Genomic DNA, 20588 nt, shown 5'->3' with positions numbered 1-20588 from the left:
ATACTTTAGATTAAGATTATGCATACCTGTCTTGCAAAATCAAGACCCAAATATTCTCCATCCCTTCTAAATATACAAGCCCCAAAGGCCTGACAGCAATTGCACAGTGTTTTAAGTGTAGCTCTAAACAGAGGTTGACATTGTGCTAGGTGGAGACACACAACACAGTGTATCTTTTGTGTGTGTGTGTGTCCTGATTTCCTGGCTTTCTGTTTTTTGGTTTTTATTTTTACTGAGTGCACCCTTTGCATTTTGCAGGGACAAAAAGGAGAACCTGGCGATATTAAAGATGTAAGTTGCATGTTTTCTCTGTGCATCTTTCATAAGCCTTGAAAACCAGTTGTATGAAGTGTGTTTCTAATTGAACTTACGTTTTGTGTCTGTGTCTCTTTCTTGTCCAGGTTGTAGGACCAAGAGGCCCACCTGGACCACAGGTAGGGAACTGACTTTGACTGCAATTCTAAACATAGTTACAAGGCAGTAAGCCCCACTGAATATAGTGAGACTTACTTCTGAGTAAAGATGTATATGATTGTACTGTATTTGCCACATTGTTTCAATACTCTGGAAAATGGGGTGGTGGAAATGCAAAACATATGTGAACCCTTTGCTGTAATCACCTGTTTCAGGGGCCTTCCGGCGAACAAGGACCAAGGGGAGAGCGTGGAGAGAAAGGAGAAAAGGTAAGAACAACTATTCACAATTATACATACCTCATCTGAGGAACTAACAGCTCAGTAAGTAAGTCCCATTGTTTTCAACAGAGCTATCGTAACTCTCAGGAAAGTGTGTACAGGATTGCCGCCTAAGAAACTTCTGAGATCATCAGATTTCCCCTCACTTAGCTTTGCTGATTTTAAAATATCTTGCCATTCTTCAGGGCAGGTGCACGCATTATACAGCTCACATTAAGGTATTATATTAGCCACAAGGATTCCAGAAGGTCAGTTCAACAGTTATGAAGGTTATAAGCTGAATATTTGGTAATTTGAAATAATCTGTGACTTTTTGCATTTATCTAACTAAGGGCCCAATCCTATCCAATTTTCCAGTGCCATTGCAGCCATGCCAATGGGGCATACATGGCATCCTGTGATGGGGAGGCAGTCACAAAGGCCTCCTTAAGGTATGGGGACATTTGTTCCCTTACCTTGGGGTGGTATTGCGGCTACACCGGTGCTAAAAAATTGAATAGGATTGGGCCCTAAGTGCGCAATCCTAACCAAATTTCCAGCATCGAGGTAAGGGCAATGCATCTCTGAGGTAAGGGAACAAACATTGCCTTACCTTGAGGAGGCCTCTGTGATTGCCCTCCCCCAACTGCAGGATGCAGCACATGACCCACTGGGACAGCTATGTCAGTGCTGGAAAGTTGGTTAGGATTGCACCCTAAGAGAATAAGGTTTCAACAATATTTCTGTTAGAGCCAGGGTTATGTAGTGGTTATACTTGGAAGAGATCTGGGTTTAGATCTCTGCTGAGTGAGGGAATCTCAGTGAATCTCACTCAGTGACCTTGGGCCAGTCACTGTCTCTGAGTTCAGGGCTGGCCTTAGGAGCTGCAGGACCTAATTAAAAACATTTTATGTGGGGCTCAGAGGACAGGCGGGCCTCTCGCTATACACCCTCTCCTATTCACCAGAACAAGCCATGGACTGGGGCTGATGGTGCCTGGCGTGAAGCATGCCCTCTCAAAAGCAGATGGTGGTGACGTGATGATGTCACCACCAACCCCTTCTGGGGGGCTGCTTTTGGGCCAGTCGGGCACAGGAATGGGTGTGCAGGCCCACCAAGGGCGAAGCTTCACTTGCTGCACCAGCCTTGTGGCGCCTTGGTTCAGACGATTCCATGCTGGAGCTTCAGCAAGTTGCTAGCTGTGGGTGAGCTGCTCACCACCCTAGCATGGGCCTTCCTCAGGCGAATCAGCCCAATCACCCTAAAACCAGCCCTGTCTTGAGTTTAACCTACGTCACAAGGTTATGGTGAGAATAAAAGGGGGTAGGATAGGAAAATGTATGCCCACTGAACTTCTCAGAAGAAAAGTGGAATAAATATGTCATATAATAAATAATATTACTCTGTATTACATATGGAACTGTGCAGTATTAAGTACTAATAAACAACTGTAGCCTTACAGCCCAATCCTATCCACACTTTCCTGGGAGTAAGCACCATTGACACTAATGGGACTTACTTCTGAGTAGATATATATAGGCTTGGGTGTTAATCAGCACCACATTTTGTACTGAAACAGATTATAATACTGGTCACTTGGCAACAATGTTTGCTCACCACAGGTGACCAGAAGAACAGATATATTCAAATCAAGTGTTGTATTTTCCAATGGGTACACTGTCACTCTGATTTGATTATCCATTCCAGGCACGTGGGGTGTGATACTCCCATAGTGCTTGTATCTTTGCAGAGCTTTTCCTTTGCATTGCCATGGAGGAAGTAGATTCTAATTTGCATTCTTTTGCACACACAATTCTGCTCCCTCCACTGGATGAAACGGGGCAGTCCTTGCACGTGCAAGAGAAACTTCTGAGTGTTTCATGTTCTGGACTGGAGAATGAACATCTTTACTTCAGTCCTTGCACCCCATACTAAACATGCTTTTCAACTTATCTGACCTCAATGCCACTGAAATGATGCAGGCTAAAGATTGTTACATGAATGTAACATCACATATTGGGATGCATTCATATAGTTGTTGGTATATCCCCAAGTATTGGGAGAGAAGACATAGATCACAATCTGACTTCCTTTGGAGAGGGGCCATTAGCTCACTGGTAGAGCACCTGCTGCATATGGAGAAGGTCCCAGGTCCAGGCCCAGCCATCTCCAAGTAGGAATGGGAAAGATCCCTGAGCCTGAATCCCTGGAGAGTGGATCAGTATAGATGATAAATTATTTAGGTGAAGCAATGGTCTGACTCAGCACAAGGCTTCAGTTTCATATGTTGCAAAGCAGTGGGGAGTGGCCAGAGCTCAGTGGGAGAGGACCTGCTTAGCCTGCAGAAGGGCCCAGGTTCATTTCCTGGCAGGGGAAGACCCCTGAGCCTGAAACCCTGAAGAGCCTCTGTCAGACAGTGTCGGTAGCACACTGTGCTTGATGGTCCATTAGTCTAACTCAGTAGAAGGCAGCCTTGTATGTTGATTGTTTTCTTCCTTGTTTCAACAGGGTGCTCCTGGCCCACGTGGCAGAGATGGCGAACCTGGTACACCTGGAAACCCTGGGCCTCCCGGACCCCCAGGTCCCCCTGGTCCCCCTGGACTTGGCGGAGTGAGTATCCTAAACTTGGCCTTTTTTCTCCAATCTCGGTGTGGTTACAGCAAGTGATGAAAAGAGGCCTTTGCTACCCGTCAGGATTTCCTGATGTTCTAACTCAGCCAAAGCCTGAATTAAATATGGCATGTATGATAGACTACCTAAAAGTGCCCATCATTCAGAGTGCAAAATATTGGTGGTGATTTTCTGTAAGTAACCTAAATTGCTTTCTGGATTCTTTGTCACTTGTGAAGTTGTGGTACTTTAGAGACTTTGCCCTGGGGAATACTGGAATTCCTCAAGCATGTAACAGGAGTTATACAACAAGAAAACCAGTAATGGTGGACACATAAGAACAGCCCCACTGGATCAGGCCATAGGCCCATCTAGTCTGACTTCCTGTATCTCACAGCGGCCCACCAAATGCCCCAGGGAGCACACCAGATAACAAGAGACCTGCATCCTGGTGCCCTCCCTTGCATCTGGCATTCTGACATAGCCCATTTCTAAAATCAGGAGGTTGCACATACGCATCCTGGCTTGTAACCCATAATGGATTTTTCCTCCAGAAACTAGTCCAATCCCCTTTTAAAGGCATCCAGGCCAGATGCCGTCACCACATCCTACGGCAAGGAGTTCCACAGACCGACCACACACTGAGTAAAGAAATATTTTCTTTTGTCTGTCATAACCCTCCCAACACTGAATTTTAGTGGATGTCCCCTGGTTCTGGTGTTATGTGAGAGTGTAAAGAGCATCTCTCTATCCACTTTATCCTTCCCATACATAATTTTGTATGTCTCAATCATGTCCCCCCTCAGGCGTCTCTTTTCTAGGCTGAAGAGGCCCAAATGCCGTAGCCTTTCCTCATAAGGAAGGTGCCCCAGCCCCGTAATCATCTTAGTCGCTCTCTTTTGCACCTTTTCCATTTCCACTATGTCTTTTTTGAGATGCGGCTACCAGAACTGGACACAATACTCCAGGTGTGGCCTTACCATCGATTTGTACAACGGCATTATAATACTAGCCGTTTTGTTCTCAATACCCTTCCTAATGATCCCAAGCATAGAATTGGCCTTCTTCACTGCCGCCGCACATTGGGTCGACACTTGCATCGACCTGTACACCACCACCCCAAGATCTCTCTCCTGATCTGTCACAGCTCAGAACCCTTCCTTGAAACACAGTTTGCCCATCTCTAACAAGACCCTGCAAACAGCAACTGCAGGCATATGTTGGGAATATTTCAGGATACTTTGTAAGTTCATGCAGGAAGTGTAAACTCTGTGTCCCCCATGTCCCAGAACCCAGTGTGAAGCACTGGGTTCCATGGCACGCATACAGGGGCTCTCCAACATATAAGTTGAGGCGGAAAGAGTTTCTGTAGTAAAAAAAAGTTTGAAAAAGACTGTAAGAGAGCAGATGATGATTCAGGTGGATACAGACTTGGGCTTCAGTTCACTATGGAGTTACACATGTACAAGCTCAAAGGTCTGGCCCAGACAACCAAGTGCTATCCCCCTTTTCTGGCCTCATCTGCTGACACTGATCTGCTTGGACTTATGTTGGTGAATTGCCAGACGCAGGTCTGAGTAGACCTGTTGCAGCAGCTGGCACTTTCCCCAGGGCAAGAGAACAAATGTCACCTTACCTAGAGTTGACCCCCAGACTGCTAAATTCCTCCATGGGATACAGCACAAGCTGCTTTGGCCTTGCTGCATCGCTGCAGGGGAATTTCAATAAGATTGGACTGTGAGCCACTTTGGGCCCAATCCTAGTGTTGATGTAGCTGCAATCCAGACTTGAACAAACATTCCCCTACCTTGAGGAGGCCTCTGTGACTGGCTCCCCACCGCAGGTTGCAACTTACACCGTATTGAAATGGCTGCATCAGTGCTGGAAAGTTGGATAGGATTGGGCCCTTTGTGATTTACCTAAATGGTGTTTCTTAGTAGCACTTACACAGTGTCAAAGACAGAGAATACCAATATAAAAGAATAATGTTGTGTGTGTGCCATCTCTTGTTCTATAGTTGCAGTAGCTAGCATCAATTTGTATGTGTTGCTCCACAGGTAGGCCACAAGATCATATCCCTTTACTCCAGGTTACTATGGGATGATGTCAAAACCTGTACTTAACATCCACTAATAAGTATTAAACGTGCCTTGAAAACAGTGGAAAACACCCACTTTTGCCATGGTTTAATCATCCTTTTGTGCATGCCAGATTGGACAAAGGGAATGTGTTACAGAATAACTGTTCTTGAGGTTGCATCTTTAGACAAGGAACCCTTTAAACCTACTGATGGAGGTTTCTGAGTAAAACTGAAGGGGAAACCAAGCGAAATCTTTCTGTTCACCATTGATTGCGTACATGTACTTTTTTGGGGAGCCACGTTTGACTTGGCAGTGTCCATTTTTGAGCCACCCTTCCTGATTATTCCAAGCGTACTTCAGTATCTTGAGATTTCCTGATGTACCTGTACAGTACAGACTTCCCGTCTCCAGGTGTAATGAATCACTTTTTGTAGTCACAAGAAGCTATTGGAAAGTGCGTCTACCATCTGTCTTTCTTCCCTTGACTGATTTCTATCATCGTAGACCTTTTCCCTCATTCTCTGTGGTGGCCAGCACTGAAACAAAGCCTTTGCAGTAGTACATTTGCTGCAAACACCTACCTTAGAGAAATCCTTCCTGATGAGATTCTTTCCACAAATGCCACCTAATAAAACTTTTGCACAGAGGTCTGTAGCCCCAAGGAGAGTAAGAGTGTAAAAAGAGAACCCGCTTGCCCTCATTTCTTCCTCTGTGACGTGGGTATGATTGCCCATCAGATACTAAGGTACGCTCTGGGCTTTTGAAAAGCACTCTCATGTTCCCCATTGTGCCGGTGTTCTCCATCTGATCTCATCACGTTCTGCATCCCACTGAAATTGCTTTTCTGAGATGTTGACTGGGCATTTTCGTCTTGCCGTTTTACCTTTGCAGAACTTTGCTGCTCAGATGGCCGGAGGATTTGATGAGAAAGCAGGAGGTGCTCAGATGGGGGTGATGCAAGGACCGATGGTAAGAACTGGACAAGTTGCCAAGTCCCTTGAGAGCATGGCTATACCACAAGCGCATATCAATTTTGTGCCTGCTGTGTTGAATGTGTAATGTGGTCCTGTGTTTCTTGTTCCTTTTATGGTAAATATCTCATGAGAGGAGATGAGTCTTTAAGACTTTGCCCTGGTGTGGTTCTGATCTCAGTTGAGGCTCTCTCCCTGTTTGGGGTGGGGGGGGAGCTTCCATTGATTCACTCATAGAAGGGTTCCCTGATTCCCTAGTCCTCCTTATGCAAAATGAGGGCCCTTTACTAGTCTTGCTGCTTGGACAAATGCCTGACCTTGCTGTCCTTGGAGCCAGCTCTTCTTGCAGAAGGGGAAGGACTGTTGTTACACTAAAATCATGGACTAGATATGCCCAAGGAAACCTGGCATTGGCCTGCACCTTCGTTTTGCGTTGGAATATTGTGCATTTTGCAAAAAAGCACTGAGAAACTAGCCAACCCTGCAACCTTTGTAGATGTCAGTGAGCGTGTTTTCTCATTGGTGATTGAGAAAACAATTTAAATTGGTGGTTCAGCTGCCTTAAGAACTAGGTCAAATGTGCACTTGGATTACAATCCTGAGCGCACTTACTTGGAGACAAGTTCCACTGAAACTGGTGAAACTTTTAAGTAAAAGTTACAGGATGATGTATTTGACGTCATCAAGATGACTCTAAATTTGGGCCATAAAAGCATACCCTTGTATGCTTTTCATTTCTTGCCCCTTTCGGACATGCAGAACACTGTAGTTCATTTAGTCCATGCCAAGTGGAAGTCACACATGGTGTACCTGTTGTTGGGCTGTACCACTGGGCTCTTTCACATACAATTCAAAACTAGCACATGGAAGGGAAAAGCTCGCCTAAAATTCTTATTGGACTACGTAGGAAGATTTTATGTGTGGAAATATTCAAGCATTTGATCCCCCCCCCATTTGCAACGCGAAATGGTACAACCAGAAAATGATATGTCATGTGGGGCTTCTGCTTGTCTGTTTTGACTCAAAAGGCAACTTGGGACTAGCATAAGTCAGTGGCGAACGCACCCCTTCCTGATCTCGGGGCAAAGGTTCACGAAGCTGCCCCTGTGAGATGCCCCCCTGCATGAAGCTGCCCCCCTCCTATCTTTGGAGCATGACAGAGCCTTGCTCAACCTTAGGACCAACCTGGGAAAGCCTTCTGAGTCTTCCCTGTGATCTTAAAGTGCACGTCCGGAAAACCAGAATGCAGTTTCCCACTGCGTTGAGAGCCTCAGTGAGGCTTCCTATGCAGTTCTAGAGGTGTGCGGACACAGCCCCTGGGGCATTTGCCCTGTTTGCCCAGCACTAGGTTTGCTGCTGGGATGAGTCTTGCTGACGGCTGCTATCTGACGTATTGTTATCCTTGCAGAGACATGCTAATGGAAAGAGGTACTCGTCTTATGTCTGGAATATTTCCCCCACTCGTAGGGCTGCTTCTTATCTGGGAATCATATCAGTGTAGAGAAAAATGTTGTATGCTTGGGTTCACTATCATGTGAACGATCACACAAGTGTTTTATTTTCACACAACCATTATGTATGTTTGAATGGTCTCCATGTGGGAGAATGCAATGTATAAAGTGGTCCTCAGAGCTGAACCAGAAGCATAAAAGAAAACAACCCACAATCCAAGCAAACTTGAAATGTCGCCATATGTGAGACTAAAGCAAAGGAGTATTTGGAATGCAAAAGAGCATTCTAATTTGAATGAGAAAATCCAATGAAGAGTTTTACATCTGTGTTACTAGAACAAGAACTGCTTCAAGCCTCACATGTGAAAGCATCCTTCAGTAACACTGATTTTGTAGACCAAGCCCCACCCTATGTAGCCCCATTGGACTGAATGGAGCCACATCCCTAATAAATGATAGTAAGTCAGCCAGCAGTGTTCTAATGAAGCCAGTTAGGGAAGATCCGTTTCAGGTGTCAAGCCAGAGTGACTTCATCTAAGTTAACCTTCCTTAGTGCCTAACATTACAGCAAACCAGGTCTCATTATAAATTAGGTCAGTTTTTAAAAATTTCTTTTAACCTTTATTAGTTTGCCTTTCCAAGATGGCTCAGACGCTTCTAGCAGGCTGCTTAATGCAAACACTGACTTAGGGACAGCTCTTTGCGTCTTTAGATTCCTTGCCAGAACGTCCCGAGCTGTGTTCCAAAAGACTTGAAACAGATGATTATGGACAGGGAAGTAATAGAGAGATTTGTTTAAGGGGCTGAGTTGCTGTTGCATCTGGATCAAGGGCTGGAGTATGCGCAAGCAGACAGCAGCTACTGTTCTTCAAGATCCCACAAGGCTTCCAGCAGGAAATTTTTACTCTCCAGCATTTCTTGGCAAGCTGTAAATGAAATTCAGGCTTAGTAAACATGGCCCATTTCCAAGAGAAAGCAAATGTGTGTGTGCGTGTGTGTTTTTCGCCCTGGAATGACTTCTATAAATAAAAATAGTCCTGGATAGTGCTTAGAGAGAAGGAGAAAGGAGCCGTGTTAAGGTGGCAGGCATGGAAGTAACCGTACTTGGTTTTTAATGTCCTTTAAGCTTAGGCCAAATGGCCCCCTTTGTGCAAGGATTAGACTTCTTTTTTTGTGTAATGATTGTGGTCTGTTTTGTTTTTAATTTCCCAATCTAGGGACCTATGGGACCACGAGGCCCTCCAGGACCACCAGGATCACCCGTAAGTTCCAACATCTTCACTCTGGTTGGATGATCTGTTTGAAAAAGAAATGAAAGGGAAGAATCATCCTTTGCTAGGTTAACCATTGAGAATGTCTCTGTGATCTTCTTTCAGGGCCCTCAAGGATTTCAAGGCAGCCCTGGCGAACCTGGAGAATCTGGCGCTAGTGTGAGTATTTTGTCTTTTCCAAAGGCAGGTCGATTACATTATAGTGCAGTTGACACATTCAAACATTTCTTTTTTTCCTTGCCAAGTGGGCCTGCAAATCTCCGACAGGCCTCCTGTTTTCTGTGAACCTAAAACCTGGAGGGAGTAACTGGCCATGTCATATACAGAGCCATTGCTGATGACTGGACAGATTAGAGGTCATCCTATGCAGAGTTTAGCTGTAGTTGGAGTTACATCTAAGTTGCTGGTTGCATAATTGCAACCATAAATATATGCATACAACCCTTGGTCAATATGCATTATGGCCAAGCCACTCAGAGATGTAGGAACTGCTTTAGCCTTATGGGGTTTGATATAAACAGGGCTATTTTTACAGCCTGGTCCAAATTTCCCTTCTTCCCCTAGGTAGAAAAAGGCTAGAGAAGCATACAAACTGAATTTTCAGTCTTAAATGGAAAGTTCTGATTCTCTGTGGGTGAATACAGGAGTATCACTTTGTGTTTCTCTGGCAAAAGCCTTATGTGGCAGTGAAGTGAGTTTAATTTAATTGAATCCTGGAAGTGCCAAGAAAAATTGTGTCGGGACTGTACCCCGTTGCTCCCTCCTGAAGTAATTGGATGCTTCCTGAGTATAAATGTTTATGTTAGATATGGCCTAAAGAACTCCACAGAGTTCCTTCCTCTTTCTTTCAGGCAGCAAGAAACAGGATATTGTTCCTACTGTGAAATGTCTAAAGGACAACTTTCCTTCTCTAAATTCACATTCCTGGAGTGGGGATTCATTGTAGCTTCCATATCTAGCCTAGGGATTCTCAAAATGTGTTAGCTTTCCTAATGGCCAAACTAGACATCAACTGTCTACTTGGGGAGTTGAAAATCAAAAATTGCAGCGATTTGAGGGTCTGGATCAGCACTGTCATGTGGTAGTAGAGTGTGTTTATTCAATGTGATTCTGTTTCATTTTCCCACTGAAAATCATGCCTTCAAGGCTGCTGTGGGTCCCAAAAGCATCACTGTAGCAAATAACACCTTTGGGGACCCTGTAGCAATCTGGTGGAGGGCACTGGCAGGAAAACAATGTGGAATTAAAAGGTTAAATGACTTGTACTTCCATACCACAGTGCCTGTCTGGATTGGCCCCCTGTGTAGCTCCTGAAATAGACAATGAGGATTCATTTTTACTGTGACATCTAGTTTGGTTGTGTTTTCAGTTTTATAATTGAGAGAATCAGTATAGTATGGGTTAAACTATGCCCAATTGAAAGAGTTCTTCCCAGTCTCCAATGCTGATTCTTTCCTGTAAGTGTTTTGCTCCTGAAATAGCATTATAAGACAAACATGGGGTTGGGAGCTCTGTGTGTGTCCTTTCTATTTTCGCCCTTATAGTAACACAACAGAACCAAAGTAAAACTTTAAAAAAAAAAGTACCCTTATTTCACATCCCTACCAGTTAATATTTGCCTTCACTGTTTCAAATTGGCCTCAAATATTTTGTTTGAGATATTCCAAAAGTTTTAGTTGGAGAAAAGGGATGTTCTGTCATTTTCCCTGCTGCTGGACTAATCCTGTAGTGGGGGCTTCTGGACACTTGTCTTCATTTTTAAAACATTTTCCTCTTTCTCTGGATGGCTATTGTATTAAAAGGGCCAAAATAAATCCAGCAGGTGAGGTTCCCTGTCCAAAAAACTGGAGTAAATCTGGTTGTCTTGCTGGGATGATGATGAGTTGTGTAGAATGCTCAGTGTATTAGCTGGAAATGGATATGTAACAATGAGTGAGTTTTGTCCATCACAGAGTTGCTGAGCAACTGTTGCTTGGTGGTGATTCCAAAGTGAGCTTCCTGCATGAATTGATCCAAGCTTAAGTTAAGGGTGTGTGCAGAAGTAGCTGGTCCCAGTGGAATTGTTCAGGGCCCTTCTTCCTATGAAATCAGGGGTTGTCATTGATGTATCTCAGGTAGAGGAGAGGAGGAGGTGTTGCTCCAAGTCAGCTATAAATTATGTTGGCGCATTGTGGTCTCATGTGAGTAGCCATAGTGAGGCTGTATTGACTTGGATAAGATTTCGGATGACTTGTAGTCCATCATTGTGTGGGATGTAGAGCATTTACATCCATTGTTGCTAGGATGGTGTTTTCTGGAAGATCTTTAATGGACTGCAGTCTCTTCAAAAAGCCTGTCATGCATGGACAATAACTTGGGGTTATATCCAAGTGTACTGGGGTCTCAGAGTGGAACTAGAAGTGACATTAAATATGGGACGCTGCTGAAAATGGTCTTCTTGATGGAGAAAGCTAATTGATGTTTTCTGCTGAGCTTGCATCTTTAAATATTGAGGAAGTGGAGGAAGAAACCTGGGCTACCTCCCTCACTGAAAGCCTTAGAGGATATACGCTTTTTCCCAAAGTTACCTGTGATCAATACATGAACAAAGGGAAGCTTTGACTTCTGCAAGAACAGCTAGGATAGCCTTTCTTTAGTGCATGGTGTCCTCAACACAAATTAACAACATAACATTTACAATAGATGGGTGCTTGACAGATTCCCGATACAGCTTCATGTAAGGCTTGCCTAACCTGTGCAGAGAGAAACTTCTGACCTTAGGTTGACTTTCCACAATTTTAGGTGAAAAGGTTTGCTCTGCCTGTCTAAATGTTACAGGAACTTGATCATAGGCATAAGAAAATATGCCCTGCAGCAACCTTTTGTTCAGTGTTGCATCTAGTTCCATTCTGGCTTTACTAAAGTGAAGTGCTTCCAATTCAAGAAGCAGTTGTAAGACAGCTGGTTGAGGGCTGTTTCCTCCCCTACTGTGAACCACCTTTTTATCTGGAATTTGCCAGTGATGAATGTTGCTTATATATTTATTTGATAAGGGATTTCCAGCCCACATTTTCACATACGCAGCTCACGTAAAAGATATACCTTAAAAATAACATGTAATTAAATAAAAATGCAAACATTAGAAAAAGAGTGATGCAGATAAAACCACAACTAGCAGTGAGATGAATCTACTATATCAGTGGTTCCCAAACTGTGAGTTGGGACCCACCAGTGGGTCGCAACCCAATTTTTTGGTGGGTCACAAAACTGGCAAGCTGATAGCTAACAAGGAAAATGTATTCAGCCGTATGGAAGCTGAAACAGAGAAGCACGTGCACATTTACCTGGGAGTTAGTCCACCTTGAAGAGCAGGCCAAGGTGTTGTGAAGCTCAACAAAAACTCCAGAAGGTGGTCTCCCCTACCATAGTAAAAAAGATAAAAACAGAGGCTTGAGCTGCTGGTAAAGTGAAATTTTTTTTAAATTAGTCCCATAAAGCTAGGTGAGTCCCAATAGATTTTCAGTTTAAAAAGTGGTTCCTGGTGCTGTAAAGTCTGGGAACCACTGTATTATATGTTAAAGACCTGCTTAAAAGGAAAGTTTTCAGCTGGTGACTGAAGACCACGAGAGAATGTTGCTAATGCAGAATAGACATTGGTAGAAGGAAGACTTTAAACGCACATACTGACCCGTGTAGGTTTTACATTTGAATCAGGGCTGCTTTTTTGTGTTGACCAAATTTCACATGAAAGACACTTCTTTGTAGGAAACAGCATGCAGATTAATATCTAGTCACGGGCACATTCCCTAAGTTCATGAGGTAACCTGAACTTCATTATGAACTTAGTAGATAAATTACTTGTTATCTCAGCCTCAATCTGCCACCTGCGGTTTGTGGATAATTTTACTAGGATTATTGAGGTGTAATGGATTGTATCCAAAGGGAGTGAATCATGACTAGCAGTACAATCTTGTACATGTTTACTCAGAAGTAAGTCTCATATTGTTTAGTGAAGCTTACTCCAGGTACGTGAGTTTGGGATTCTGGCCTAAGACCAATTGCCCTGTCTCAGGAAGGTCATCCATCTCAGACCCATTTAAAAAAGGATACCGTAGATCTCTCAGTGTTTGAGAATTTGGGGGCACATGTTTCTTTTTCATTCTTTATGTATTTACTGTGATAAAAACAGGTTAAATATTGGTGCCCCCACCCTACCCCACTCCATACAGTCCCCATTTAAAGTCTGAAGTGGCTCTTGTTGGCATAGAAGTTCAGCTACACTGGTTTGACTGTGTAATGAATACCTTTCTTAGCAGTTATCTGGACCCATATGTTCTGTCCTGCATGGTCAATTTATTTGACGAGACCCTGCTCTGAGTCCCTGAGTTCTATGGAGTTGAGGCTGGCCAAATCATGAGGAGTGGGGCCTTGTCAACAATGGCACCTACTTGTTGGGATTTATTACTTAGGAAGGCTTATCTGTTTCGCTACCTCATAGGATTGAGAAAGATGGCTAAAGTTTGAAAACGTATTTTGGAGGCCTTTTGGAATTATTGACTGATTTGCTTTTTCTTTTCCTGGTTTAATTTGTGTTACTGTTTGTGGCTCTTTTTAATATTTCATTATTTTTAAATTGGGTTGGGTGTGAGCTCTGTTTTTAATGGCTTTTTATCAGAAGCCATCTTAAGAGGCCTCTTCTGTTTCAAAAGTATAAATGATATTTTTTAAAATTTGAAAAATACAGTAACACTAAAAAAAAAGTAATAATAAAAAGGGCATGAAGTGGAAATATTACAACCCTCACTTTGATTAGGTGGAACCTGCAGTGGATCCAGTTTTTGACCCCAGTAGCCCAAGCCTGAGCTCTCATGATTAACTCTCCAAATTACCAGAGGAACCAATCCTTCCTGTGCCAGGAACCTTACACTCTGCAGAGACTTCATGCCAGCACTGGCAGTGGGCAAGACAGGATGGGACTGAGAGGAGGTGAAATGCATGACTTGAAGTCAGAAGGCTGCCCCTTTCCCACCCTCCGAGCAGGGAAGTGGAGACCAGGAGAGCCAGTCTGTGGGGGAGTATCTCAGCTTAACCCTAACTTTCTTGGAGGAACTTGCTCCCTTGGAGCTGACCAGGGTCCTGCAACCCTGACCAGCCTTGCCATTCTGTCCCAGCCTAGTCTCACCTTGTGGATCTCTGCTCAGGGTCTGGACACAATTAGCAGTTTTCCTAATTTTAGTGTTGGCCTGAATTCATTCCAAGTACTGGTCTATTATACAGACCCAGCAGAGGGTGCAAGATTTATTTATCCTTGTGTTTGTGGCTTCTAAAATAGTATACAGTTGTAACTATAGGCACAGTATCTATAAGAGATTTTGTGATATATGCTTATTCTGCAATGTATATCCTGCCTTGCTGTATGATGTATACTCGAGACTTGGCATGTAAAATAAAATAATACAGTAATACGTCTAAAAAGAAAGTCAGAAGTAAAAATAAAGAAGCAGAAGTTGAGTTCAGCAGTAAGTAAGACTGCATTTCTATATATTCTTACCAGGCAGCAACCCCCATTAAACACAGTGTGAATAACTTCTGAGCAGACACATTGGATTGCGTTGTAAGAGATCCTATCTTAAAAATATCTGTTGAATCAAAATGGCCTTCACAGTTTGCTGAGCAATGAAGGTGCTAGATGTGCCTCTGGGGAGACTGTTACACCTTCTGAGCACCACAGTCAAAAGGCCTCAGATGATGAAGAACAAAGTTTTTGGGCAGATTTATATTGCAGTGGGGGAGGGGGCTTGGGTTGATTCCTGAGATATTCTGGTCGTTGATAATTTAAGGCTCTGAAGGTCAAAACCAGTCCCCTGAACTGAGCCCAGAAACAAATTGGTAGCCAATAAAGCTGGTAGACAGTTGGCATAATCTGGTCCATCCTACTGGCCCCAAAATTGTGAACCAACTGCATTTTGAACCAACTGAAATCTGTGCATTGTCTTCAACTCCAGCCTTATGAAGAGTGCGATACAGTCGTTCGGTCTGGAGATTAGTAGGGTTTGATTCACATCAAGTATTTTCTTATCCTTCACAGGGTCCGATGGGTCCTCGTGGGCCACCTGGGCCAGCTGGAAAACCTGGCGATGATGTGAGTATTCTTTATGTTGGCATGACTGAATCACAGTAGTTGGCCCAGTCTGAGGTATATACAGTGAAAGAGAAGTTTGCTGCAAAAGTCACATTAATGTGAATTGCAAGACCATCGAAGAATTAAGGCATTGTGTGTATTTGGGCGCAATCCTAACCCATTTTCCGGCACCGACATAAGGGCAATGCAGCTCCTAGGTAAGGAAACAAACATTCCCTTACTTTGAGGAGGCCTCTGTGAATGCCCCCCCCCCCAAGTGCAGGATTCAGCAGACGTCTCATGAGCACAGCAATGCCAGTGCTGGAAAGTGAGTTAGAATTTGGGCCTAAGTATCTCCGTGAGGTAAAACTACAGCCAGAAATGTGGTGGTGGTGGAGGTTGGTCTATTAGTATAGTGTGTGTTTGTGGGTGGGGGGGGGGAAGGATGCAGGAGATGTAAGTCAATACAAATGAGGACAAAAACTCATTACTAATATACTTAATAGGTAAATTGAAGAAAACGAGAAGGGCGTGTACTTTGTCCTTGCCAGTAATCTCAGGGCCTCTGTATTCACTGACTCCAGCCCTGGATGGCAGGTCTACATCCTCTGAGCGCAGGGAGTCACTTATTTACATTTGTAAACCACTTTGTGAACTACTTTTTGTAGAAAGCTTTGTATGGATATTCTTAATAATAATAATAATAATAAGGTGAGATAATATATGAGTGTCACCACACAGATTCCACAAGAGTTGTTTGTCTATCACAGGTTTGTCTAAACCTTTCAACTTTAGGGCTCCCAGACCTTTAACAATTGTGTCGAAGAGGGAATTTCAGCCAGTGCAACTTTCCATTGTTAAAGGTCCAGAAGCCCTGAAGTTGAAAGGTTGGCCACTCTGGTCTTTCATGTCCTGCAGTGAGCACTGTAATGTGTGAGGGGAAGCTGCATGTCTGAAAGCATGCAGTAAATACACAAGTGGGGGAAATTATGATGGAGGTAGGTCGGATCATGGAGGGTCCTAATTGATCAAGGTTCTTGTGATTGTGTTTACTGCATTTTGAGATTAATGTCTCTGCTCCACATATTATGGTGTTCATCGTATAGCCAGACATGGACCAGCAGAAACTCACCTTTTCTGTAATGTGTGAAGATGCCCTCAATGTATTTGATAGTCAAATATATTTAAAATGAGCAAGAGTTTTCTCTTTGAATGTATCTGTTCAACAGACTCTAAATGGGTTTAATAGTCATTTCTTCTCTCTGGGGAACCCTGGGACCTGTAGTGGTTTGAGGGACTAATATTTTGCATTCATTCAACACTCTTGCCAGACTACAATACCCAGGATTCTTTGGGTGAATTCAGGCCTATTACACTAATGTAACATGATAGTGAAGTAGTGAAGATATGTTTTTTATAATAGTTCAGCAAGATTTGGACATTTTTCCCAGGAATGTAAAGTGTTCTGACCTGAAGATATGTAAATGTGAATTTAGAAGGGCAGCTGAAGGGATGAGGGGTATGATACAACTTCTGTGTGGAGGAAGTTATAAAATATGGGGATTCTTTTGTATGAACCATTTGTGCTGAGTTATTGGTATTCTGATTGTTAATGCTGAGCCAGTAACATTTGGGGTGTGTGTGTATGTGAAATTTATTTGAACTGGCTGTTTAATGCATGGTTCTAATCTGTTGATATGTGAAGGGAAGCAGACTACAAGGTGTCTATACAACATAATTAGGGCAGGCTGGGAATTTAAATAAAATGCATAAGAACAGTGTCTTGGGTGGGGGGGAAATACGTTGAAGGAGACAAGTGTGATCATGAAGGGAACGGCAAGAGACAAGAACAGTTGCCTGTTATTTTTTCATAAGAAAACTAGAGGGCACCTACTTAATACATAGTGTGGCTAAAATAAATTAACAGGAAACAAGAGAGTAACCAATGTAAGGATGACCTATTCACAGTGTGCAATTTTCCTGTGGAACTCATTGTCATGAGGGGAAAGCCCATACAATAACTGTGTGGAAAAAAGATTTAGCCAAACTCATGGAGAAAGTTGCTGTGATCCAAGAATGGGTAGAGAAAGAAACCATGCTCAGATCTTCCAAATACACCTCTGAGACTGGGACTAGAGCTGAGAATCTAGAGAATCTAGAACTCATAGAGAAGGAAACCATACTCTAGATCTAGATACTTCTAGATCTACCTCTGAAGAGGAAAGCTCAAAACCTCAGAAGGTAAAGAGTAGATACCTTGTAATAATTTTGTTTGGTGATAGAATTCTGAACGGGATTGGACTGTGAGTCTGACCCACCATAGGACCTACAGTTGTTTTATTATTCTCATATTCTCTTCTGATTTTAGGTTTTGTAAAAATGTTTTACTTTTAAATAAAATATGTGATTTTTTTCTCATCTCTTTTCAGGGTGAATCAGGCAAACCTGGCAAACCTGGAGAGCGTGGCCCACCTGGGCCTCAGGTATGGATATGTCCAGCATGTTACCACTATCAGAGTGCAAACAACTAGATTCAGAAACACTCTGGAAACCTGATAGCTAATTTTGCTGATGCCACCACCTAGACAAGTACAGTTTTGGAAAAGTAGGATATCTTCTGTGATTTTGACCAATGACCTCATTACTCTTTCTGGGGACAGATTTAAAGCTGCAGGTTTCCCCGTTGGTCCAAAATTTAGGTTAAGCAGATCTGTATTGCTTTACTTTTTTCAATTTGTGTAATTTATTTTGTTTTTCTTAGCCTTGGGAAGGGACAGGTTGCTGTGATAGGCTCACAAAAATCCTGAAATCCTATTTGGGCGTTGGAAATTTCACCTGTCATTGGCCACACACTTGAAGACCTTTCTTTGTAGCCATGATAAGTTTGCATTAAAAAAAACACAGTGGGAAGGAATGCTGAATCCTGCAGGCAGCACCAAATTCTGTGACTTTTGGCACTTTTGTGTTGAACTGTAGAATGTGCACATCAACTTGTCAGTAGCAGTTTGTGTGAAAAAATGAAGAGCTTAGGGCATTTTTTATTATCATGAGCTGATGTTATGATGTCAGTGGCTGACATTACATTCTCATTCTGCTTGCCTTTTCATGCTAAAGGGAGCTGCCAGATTATAGGTTGTTGAAAGCAGGATATGAATGACATGAAGCAGAGGGTTCCATTGCTGCCTTGTGCATTTATTGTTAGATGTCAGGAAAAGGCCACTGCTTAACGCAGAAAGACTGTTTTTCTGTTTCTACATTGTGCTGTTGGATACAGTCCCGTATATGTTTGTGGACTAGGTTCTCACTCTGGGTGAATAACTGCTCGTCCAGAAACTTCTCCTCTGTGCATCTATAATAAATTTTTCAGGTTTTGTGAAGTTATACCCTAAAGAGAATCAACACGTGTTTGAAATGTCTGTGCTTTTTACCTTAGCTGATCTCTCATTTACTTTTAGGGTGCTCGAGGTTTCCCTGGAACCCCAGGTCTCCCTGGTGTAAAAGGTCACAGGGTAAGCACACAGTAATTATGTATAGCGGTTTTAAAAAGACGCTTCATTCTATGCTGGTTTTCTAGGAGATCCAATGTGATTCTAATGTTTTCCTAGGGTTATCCTGGCTTAGATGGCTCCAAGGGTGAAGCTGGTGCTGCAGGAGCTAAGGTAAGAAATATACTAGATAAATACAGTATTTGGTGTTATTAAACTCTTCTAAATAAATCCCCTTCGCCCAAAATATCAAACTGTATCTTAATAGCTCTGAAAGTCGAATAGCCAAGAAAATAGTAAAATGCTTGGAAGAGTAGGGGCTAGCCACTCTTATATGGAATGTTTCAATTTATTTATAAAATATTCTAAACTGCTCTTCAACTAATGCATTCAGACATGTGCGTGGTTTGAAAGTCTTTCATTTCATGGAAAAGGTGTCCTCTTCTTCAAGGAAGTCATAGAAAAAAATTGGCATTGATGTGGCAAGAAAAGAAACATATTCTAGCCACTTGGCTAGACATTCTAACCACTTATCTAGCCACACATGTCTAACCACATCTGCTAGACCCCAAGCTAATTGGTATTAGGAAATAGTTTCTCAGGGACACAGAGATGCACACCAAAGATGGCAAGATGTATAAAGCAAAAGTCTGTTTGCAGCAGCGCTCAGTGAAAGCTATTGTACTACTGGAAATCAACATGTTCTTTGATACTAAACTACATAACAAGTAGATTAGTAATTAAGGCCCAGATCCTAATCAACTTTCCAGTACTGACACAGTTGTACCAAAGGGGCATGTACTGCATCCTGCAGTTGGGTGGCAGTCACGAAGTCCTCCCCAAGGTAATGGAATGTTTGTTCCCTTACCTCAGAGCTGCATTGCCCTTACCTTGGTGCTGGAAAATTGGTTAGGATTTAAGCAATTTACAGCACAGTCCTATTCAGGCTTACTCAAAAGTCCTGCTCCCCTGGATCGTGTGCTCTGTGTTGGGCTGAAAAACTTGACGCGGAGCTCCTCAAGTCTGCGCTGGCAAAATAGCTGGCTCAGATTTGAGGAGACTCATTGAGGGGCCTTTGCCCTTACCCAGGGGAAGGAGATGAATGTTCCCTTCCCCCAAGGAGACTCTGGAGACTGCTATGGCGCCCATAGGTTGCACTAGTAGCCATTTCAGTGCCGCCGCTCCTCTGGGTGCTGGGCAGCTTAGGATTGGGCTGTAGGCCACTTTCAAATGAACGCTGTATGGTGTCCTTTCTTACCCATTCCCAGGTCCTGCCTCTTCTCCACTTCTGTCTTCCAGCCAAAGATGGCATTACTAGTTGGAATACATAGCCATCTGGGGACCATTGATATGGTCTTGCATGCTGGTGGAGCGCCCTCTAGTGTTTAACCTATGCGAATTGCCAAGTTTGGCGAGATCTCATGCATTTTCCTTCACTTAGAAACAAACATCCACTGCATTTTTTGATAGGTTCCAGTAGTTAATCATTGTTGCTCCTCAATGCTCCAATTAACTCAGCATAGCCAGGGTGATTATTGTTGTTGTGAGTCATCATCGTACTTTACACAATGAGGGTCATTGACTTTACATCCTCCATCCATAGCCCATTGATTCCACCATTCACCATGTTTCCTCTTTGTTTCTCCACCCCATGTATGTATTTATTGCTGTTATTGTTAATGAATTTAATGATTTTAGTTATTGTCTCATATATTGTATATTTTAGTATGGATTGTGTAAATCGCCTTGGACATTTCCATTGGCATGGGAAATGCGGGGTATAAATCTTTTAAACAAATAAAATAAATATGTATATTTGACCATGGCGGATTTCACTCCATGCATCTGACAAAGTGAACCCTAGTTCATGAAAGCTTTTGCTGCATGGGTTAGTCTTTAAGGTGCTCTTGCTTTAAGGCTCTTGCTTGTTTTTGCCACATTTCCA

General features: G+C 43.0%; 1 protein-coding gene across 1 annotated transcript in view; it reads left to right on the top strand.

The window, feature by feature from the left end:
* The window catches only part of COL2A1 (collagen type II alpha 1 chain), a 96794-nt gene that overhangs the window by 7175 nt on the left and 69031 nt on the right, over window positions 1–20588 (top strand). The window contains exons 3-13 of the mRNA XM_066618472.1: window positions 259–291; window positions 402–434; window positions 630–683; window positions 3183–3284; window positions 6257–6334; window positions 9005–9049; window positions 9164–9217; window positions 15126–15179; window positions 17588–17641; window positions 18614–18667; window positions 18764–18817. Of these exons, the coding sequence (XP_066474569.1) occupies window positions 259–291; window positions 402–434; window positions 630–683; window positions 3183–3284; window positions 6257–6334; window positions 9005–9049; window positions 9164–9217; window positions 15126–15179; window positions 17588–17641; window positions 18614–18667; window positions 18764–18817 (615 nt within the window). The remainder of the gene's footprint in view (window positions 1–258; window positions 292–401; window positions 435–629; window positions 684–3182; window positions 3285–6256; window positions 6335–9004; window positions 9050–9163; window positions 9218–15125; window positions 15180–17587; window positions 17642–18613; window positions 18668–18763; window positions 18818–20588) is intronic.

Source organism: Tiliqua scincoides, chromosome 2, assembly GCF_035046505.1.
Source record: "Tiliqua scincoides isolate rTilSci1 chromosome 2, rTilSci1.hap2, whole genome shotgun sequence".
NCBI lineage: Eukaryota > Metazoa > Chordata > Lepidosauria > Squamata > Scincidae > Tiliqua > Tiliqua scincoides.
This window is presented reverse-complemented; position numbering and strand designations above follow the sequence as displayed.